This window comes from Diabrotica undecimpunctata, chromosome 1 (genome assembly GCF_040954645.1).
Source record: "Diabrotica undecimpunctata isolate CICGRU chromosome 1, icDiaUnde3, whole genome shotgun sequence".
NCBI classification, from domain to species: domain Eukaryota; kingdom Metazoa; phylum Arthropoda; class Insecta; order Coleoptera; family Chrysomelidae; genus Diabrotica; species Diabrotica undecimpunctata.
The window spans coordinates 161,251,886-161,260,036 of NC_092803.1; the positions used below are offsets into that span (position 1 = coordinate 161,251,886).

Below are 8,151 nucleotides of genomic sequence, written 5' to 3' on the forward strand. Positions count from 1 at the left end.
ATTTGCTCAACAGGCCTTGTAGGCCTAGAGCGTCTAATCTTTTACGTCATTACATTTCACACATTTTACATTAGATTACTTACATACAATATACATTACATTAAAATTAACAAAAACATTTTTTTTTATTTTTAGTTAAGAACTCCAATACCTCTTAGATATTCTGCAACACTGTCATATCACATTTTCCTTGGGTGTCCTTGTTTGCTTTTACCTAGTCGACTTCTGCTCAATTTTGCTATTCTGCTCATTTTTGCCCTTCTATCCCTATCCATTCTTTGCACGCACTCCAATCATCGCTGTATTTGTGCTCTTGGGCTCTATGGAATTTATAATATTGGGCCCCCATATAATAATGCGTTATTTGTTCTTTTTTCTTACTCATTTTCAGACCTCCCTCCGTAAATTCCTTTCATTATTTTTTTTCTCCCCCCTCCCTGATAAGATTTTCTTAACACTCATGTTTCACTGACATAAGTTACTGTTGTTCTTATAACAGTTTTGTACAGTCTTATTTTTGTCCTAGATATTTGTCTCTGTTTTTGATGTATGGTTCATGCTCGTTTATCCGGACACTTAGTGATCTCCCACGTAAAAATTGTTGCATTTACAGGGTATTTTATACATGCAGATGTTTGATCTCTCTTGTGTGTTGCTAAGTTTGGATTTGTACAGAATACATCTCAGTATATTATTGTAATATTCTATTTATCCTTTTTACTTTTTCTCATAAACCCTTTACATATGGTATTGTTGTCATCTTTATATCCCTTCTTGTGGCCGTTTCTAGATTGCCTATGGTGTTATGTTGTTTCCTTTCTTCAATCTTGTGAAATTTCTTGTGTGTGAATTGTGAAAATCGAAATAATATTAAAAGGCAATAATATATTCTCAATATATTTAAAATGTACAGAATATTTCTCAATGAAAGGGAAGGAAATATGACAATGAAAATTATTTTGGAGATTTAACAATGAACACTACAAAATGACTACATATACATATTTTAAAATTAGACTTACCGGGTGAATTACGGAATTAAATCTAAATAAACAACAAAACCATAACCATGACAAACTAAACCAAAATAATCTATTCCAAACTGAACCAACCTTCTTAAAAAAATCTTAAAAATATATTCTTAACAATTACACATAATTGACAACAGCCGACTTGTTTTCTCGTTGAATTCCTGCCCAGAAGTAAAAGTATAATTCAATGCAGCAAATCACATCTTCCCAATGTGCGTATTGGCGCAGCACATCCTATCAACTTTAAGAATTTGAAGTAACTACGTCACAGTATATTGGTAGAGAATAAGAAATTTCAAGTTTCTAAATAGGTAATATGGATTGCCTAACTCTTAGTGATTATAAATGACTATTAAAATTAAAAATGTGATTATTAATTGACGGAACGTTACAATAGATTTATGAAATATGAAGAACTCATGTTTGTTTTCAAGTCTCTAATGATTTTTAAATCTAAAGTTATGGATTGATTTTGTTCTATATCTATTGTAAATTCAATATGACTATGGAGCGAATTAATGTAAGATAAGCATTGGTCAAGCTGCTTGTTAGTTCCTGTAAAGCAAACCAGTATATCATCTAAGTATCTCCACCAATATAAAAACTGTTTGAATACGGGATGTTTTGCAATATTTGTTTTTAAATGATCACAGATAAGTTCTGCACAGTTATTCGTATTTATATGATTATTGAATTTAAAGTAGTTCCTATTTATGCAAATTTCAAGAAGATGTAAAATTTTCGATGTAATAATTTGATTTGGAATATTATGGTTTTTTACTAAACAAAAGTTTCTGTACCATAATTTTACAAATCGAATCATTTCATCGAAAATTTTACATCTTCTAAGTATGATTCCCAAAAACTACGAAGGATTCAAACTTAAAGAATGACACTTGTATAGAAATTTTTAATATATTACTAAACTTTATATAAAAAATAGAACTGTAACCAAACTATAAAAGTAAAAAAAAGTATAAACCAAAAAATCATCTTAATGAGAAATAAACACTTTACCAATGTTTTATTTCTTTTACAGGTGATAACAGTGAAAATATAGACGATCCCATTCCACCACAAGCACCTCCTCAAGAAGAAAAACAAGATGAATTTCCCCCTCCATCTCCAGAGATACCAACACCCCCACCGGAAGATTACAACAAGTCGGTATCAGGGTCGAACTTAAAAGTATTAAGTAAAGGATCTAAAAAATGGATCGGAGATGATCCACCAGTGGCAACAAAGTTGTCGGATATATATTCAGTCGAGAAGCTCAGTAAAGACGACTTTTCCTCGATAACTTTGCAAGAAAGTGAAATGTACGATAGAGGTAAATTGACGAGTAGTGATTTTGGTAGACATGAAGCTTCTAATGCAAGTTTGTTGGTTGAGGCAGCTTTGGATTCGGTTTGTAATGAGCCGAATATAGATATAGACGGGACTCCTAACTGTGCAGATTCGTTAGTGAACAACTTGTATAATCTTGCCCAATCGGACAACCTTCATGACGTTTCCTACAACGATCAAGGCTGTATTAGTGATTCGAGAGATATTAGCCTCATTTCTCCTTCAGTGAATGATCATGTTTCGGTGACTGACGAGTTAAACGATGAACTAAGACACGATGGCAGCATAGGGATGCACTATTCCCACTTCCACCAAAACGACTTCAGTCCACCTCACAGTCCGGATATACACAGGTCGAACTTTGTGCGGAATTACATCAATAGTTTATCTCCGCAGAACGGCGGGTACGATCCCAAAAGTAGTTCGCCCGTACCTAGTCCATCCAGATACGACCTATTCGGTCATCACGTTAATCCGGATCATTTATCTTCTGATGACAGTAACGGAATGACAGTACAGAACCTGAGTTTGCACGCTAAAAATGAAATACAGTTAGATTTATCGTTATACAAGACTTACAAGTCCACAACTCATGATTACATCAGGAAGTTTAAGTTAGACGATGACATAGACGTTATCAACAATGACTTACCATCCGGAGTTCCAAATGATGAAATTAAAGAGATAGAACGAGACGAACACCACGATTTATCAGTCGAAATACGTAATAAATTCGACATAGATCTAGACTTGAGGCTAAAAGCTTACGACAGTATCGACACTGAAAGTTTGCGACAAAGAAATCATACATACGATACTGAGCTCGATTTCAGAACCAAAACTTACGATCTGATCGACTCGGTGGAGAATAGAAACAAACAGTACGATCTGATCGAGTCTGACTTTAGAACGGATCGGAATTTTGAGCCTCTAATACTCAATTCTGAGCTGCAAGGTCTAGATATGTCTGCTAGAAGTTTCCATAATTATTCCAATGTGAATAGATATAGATCATTGTATCCTGACGTAGATAGGGTGGATTTGCGTCTTAATTACAGTCCCCCACCGCCTACTTACACACATGCTGATCTTTTGCGGGTTGTTTCTTTGGATTTGACTCCTCCTGGCAGGCACAGTGTGGACTTGAGCTTAAGGAACCATCCTCTGCATTCAATTGGCAGTTCTCGTTTGTTAACAGACCACAGTCTTCAGACAACCCCGCACAGACTTTTAGATCAGAGTCGCTTACTAAATCCAGATCTCATTTCCACAAGACATTTAACCACAGATAGATTAATTCCGGAAACTAGCAATAGAGTACTCACTGATCACAGTACATCTAGGATATTAAACACTGAGCAATTAGGAACAAACCATTTGCTTTCGTCAGATCAAAGCAGGATCATTGGTGATGACTCCAGAGTTATTTCTGATCAATCCAGACTGCTGGATCAAAGTAGACTCATCGGAGATGGTCGTATTTTACCTCCAACTACACCAAGTGGGGCGGTTTCGCCCGTCCAAGGCTTTAGTGGATATTCGGTGTCACAGAATCCTTACCATCCAGCTTCTTTGACTACCAGGCCACATGTCACTTCGCCCACATCAGCTGCATATCATTATCCGACCTACTATTAAAAACTAGACATTACGTTGATTTTAATTTCTCGTTGTGGCGTCTTTAAGTAGATTGTGTAGTGTTTTATTATTTATGTCTCCCGAATAAAAAATGTTACAAGTGATTATTTCTTTCGACCCTAAATGAGCACAAAAGACCATAAATTGGACCTTAAATTAATACTGGTCCATCGCAGACCTAAAATATCATCTGATCTGGGAATAATCCAAAACAATCATTCTAAGATACTTTGAATGAAAGAAGGTGAAAGCGTCTATGTTCCAGAAGAGTTGAATATATGAATAGTTGCAGAGATCTGTAAATCAAAGCAAAAGTAGCAAAAACTTAAAAAGGCAGGTAAGTGAATTTTGGGTAATACAACTTTTAAGCTTTGTAGAAGTATTACGGTATAATTATGTTTTTCAATTAGTCCCATCACTTAATATTGCCTGTAAGATACCTTACAATTTATATTAAAATCGTTCTACCGCCCAATAAAATGTAGCGAACACCTAGCACATTATTACATATGCAGTACTGACATTTACGTATTTCCCATTAGGCCGTGGCTTAGAGCGGCAAATATCCAGGGGCTGCAAATTTTTAAACATATAAAATATAAAAAATGATATAAAAATCTATAAATGTCAACAGAAAAGAACTAAAACAATGTAAACATCAATAATATAATAAGCTGCAAACACTTTAGCAATGCATGAGTGGGGGCGTGTGGGGTGAAAGGCGGCTGGTGTATGTGACTTTCGCGACTGTTACTACTGAGGTCACTTCCCCCTTCACATCTGGCATGGGCGTGCCGTGATTGACGCGATTAGTTGTTGTCCAGCTACTGTCAACAGAAAATACTATCCTATTTTCCAAAGAACAACAAGATGGACTAACCCACATGGTGAGAGAAATAATCACTAAAGTGGTGTATAAAGCGATAGGGAGGATAAATATGGTACTGAACTAAGGTACGAAAAAAGGAGATGCTTGAAGATAGGCTCCTGAAATCCAGGTGGTATAAGAAGAAATGAAAACTTTTGGACGAATTAATCAACAGACACTAAATTGATATCGTAGCAATACAGGAAACCAAATTAACGAACAACATAAACGTAAAGTTTCCTAGCTGACATCTACAGAAACGATCATAGATCAAATTCCGGAGGCACTGCTATCCTAATGAGAAAATGACCTACATCATGTATTTGTGTAGTTTTGCATAAGGATGTATGTGGATTTTTGTCGAAACTCTGCATTCAATCTAAAGTTGTTAATATTTAAATGGGAATAAGCCACAATTAAAAGTTAAAGTAAATTTATTGACGTTTCAATTTCCACTTCGGAAATCGTTCTCAAAATACAAACATTTCTCAAAACTTATGTTTGTATTTACTTTACTTTTACCTTTAATTGTTGCTTATTCCTTTTAAATAATAATTACTTTAAAATGTCACAAGAAAATAGCTTCAGAACAATATCTAAAGTTTTATTGTAATGTATAACAGTTCATGATTTATCTATTCGAATGCCATCTTTTATTCGTTCAGTTTCCTCAAAGCGCTTTACAATTTTTTGTACCGTCGTCTTATGGATAGAAAAATGGTTTGGGAGAGTATTATTGAACAAGTTAGGTACTTTATAATTCGCTCTTTTTTAACACATAAAATAACCTATCAGCTTTAGTTACTAATACAATTTATTTTACAAATCTTTTCAATAAACGTCAAGCTATTGTTAGTTTTAAAAATTATTGTCAAAATCACAGAACTCTAAATTTACTAAATTACTTCAAAACTCTTTGGCACTAAGAAGTTTTATTTATTTAAGACCTTCACGACCAGACAAAATACCAAGAGTTAGATATTTTTGAACTCGTATTGAAGTACGGATTCCAATAATAATACAATCTACAGAGTATTTTTTATATAGAAAACCAAAGTGACTAATGATATCAGAAAAACCAGGCAACATTGCAAGTATCACATTTAAAATCTCTATATTACAGAATAGGCGTATCTTAGTTCTAATACAATTTGAACCATCCATTTAAGAGATAATTAGGCAATAAATATTGATATATATATATATATATATATATATATATATATATATATATATATATATATATCCTATATATCCTATATATCCTATATATATATCAATATAAAGATAGAAAATATATACATATAAGATATATGCGTCTATATTATTATCATGGCTACAAATGATGCATGACAGATCAAGATATTGGTGTTTGGCGGTGTTTATATATACTTAAAAAATGAAACATATACAATCAATAGCAATAAGATATATAAATATTAATAGTTAAGAATTATCAAAAAAGAAAAACTAAATAGTTTTAAAACAGTAAATAGTAAATTTCAGTATAAATAATAAAGTTAAAAAGACGTGTGTTGCAATCTGGCAACTGAGGGTGATTGCCAAATCTATTAGCTAATCTATCAAAGGGCAATCGCCAAAAAACCTCTAATGATATCGAATAACTGCAATTAAAATCGAAAGAAACAAATATTTATTCGTTTGTTTTTTATGTAAATTAAAAATTGCAGAATCCATAAAATAATATAATAAAAGTGTAGTGTTTCAAAGCTTTCTCTGTGTTTATTTGAGGCATACAACATATTATAGGTACATTCTAAGGACATGACAACACCGCTAAACCCAAAAATTTCGTTCTATGGACGTTCTTTGACTTGCGTTTCAGGGCGTATATTCGCCGATTCCACAACGTACGGCATAGAATAAAATAGAAACCTCCGATTGGTCGTAATTTAAACGTTGTCGTAAATAAGAAGAATATTTAAATTAAGTTTTACTTTTCGCTAGTTAGTATCAACAAAAATTATTTATCTTAAACGGGGTGCTTAATATGTTCCTTGTATTTGCAGTGTAGCGTTGTCAGTACTGTAGGCATCAGAGACTTGGGATTGGCGCAATTCTATGTTCCTTTTTAAATAAACTAAAGATCTCAAAATCCAAAAATTTCCTAGTCCTCTTCAGTTTTGCTAAAAGGGCGAAATTGTTGTTCTTGGAACCAAGGGAGAAAAAAACATTAGTTTTCCCGTAAAATCCAGTGGTTAAGATACCTGTGTTTTTCTAAACTTGATATTTTTCGGTATAAAAAAATGGCCAAACTAAAAAAAAAACGGTAGTACACATTACACATGATTAGTCTCGAGTTAGTATCAAACAGTTTATTAAACAATGAACATGGTATTCTTTTCAAATTGTTCCGTTTAAAAAAAAATAAATTATATTTGGAAAAAACCCAACCCATACCATTGAATTGTACGTAACAAACTGTATAACTAAACGATTTTAAACAAATGCCCATTAAAAAATAAATCTAGAAACAACTTATTGTGGCATAGCCAAATTGTATTTGGCGCCAAATCATAATATCCCTTTGCTATATTTATCACCAATCCCAGGGCCGTATTTACCATAGACGTAGGTATATATTAAGATAGACCATAGAGTCACAGAATAAATAACAATCAGAATGCCTACTCTCAGATGGCGCATTTGAAGTGTGTCAGCACGAGATCGCCATATTTTAAACGGAAACCAGCCACGGAATGAGAAATTTTTGACAAGCCACGACAGAAACATAATTTAAATTTTTAGAGATTGAGAACAAACTTATTGTTTTTGTACAAATTTTTGAATATTATAAATGAATGAATCATTATTCATTCATGAATTTACTTAAAAGATATTTCTGTTATCAGTATTAATCACATTTCATGTAAAATGTTAGGGATTCTAATCTAATACGTACATGATTGTTTACGAAAAATTTCATATAATTATGCAAAGATCAGAGACGATTATGACTAAACGAGTTAATGTAAGTAGGTATATAATTATTATTGAAACACTATTTGAAAGACGTAGATAACTTCGGTTGACATAGGCTATAAACGCTTATAGTCGTGAATCCGCAATGGCTGTCCGGAGATATAAGTCTTCCTTTGTAACCTACCTTCACCGCAATGTTCTATAGATGATGTCCTAGTTGATTCTTATTATGTACTACATTTTTTATTATATTAAAAACGTCATTGTTAACAATTTTCTTTTTTTTTTGTTGTAAACAATATCTACGAGTCGGCGGCCTCATCT

General features: G+C 33.0%; 1 protein-coding gene across 1 annotated transcript in view; it reads left to right on the forward strand.

Annotated features, from left to right (window-relative positions):
• LOC140432442 (uncharacterized) overlaps window positions 1-4,225 on the forward strand; it is a 22,755-nt gene extending 18,530 nt beyond the window's left edge. Inside the window, exon 8 of the mRNA XM_072520349.1 lies at window positions 2,071-4,225. Coding sequence (XP_072376450.1) covers window positions 2,071-4,016 — 1,946 coding nt within the window. The 3' untranslated portion in view covers window positions 4,017-4,225. The remainder of the gene's footprint in view (window positions 1-2,070) is intronic.
• The last annotated feature ends 3,926 nt before the right edge of the window (window positions 4,226-8,151 follow it).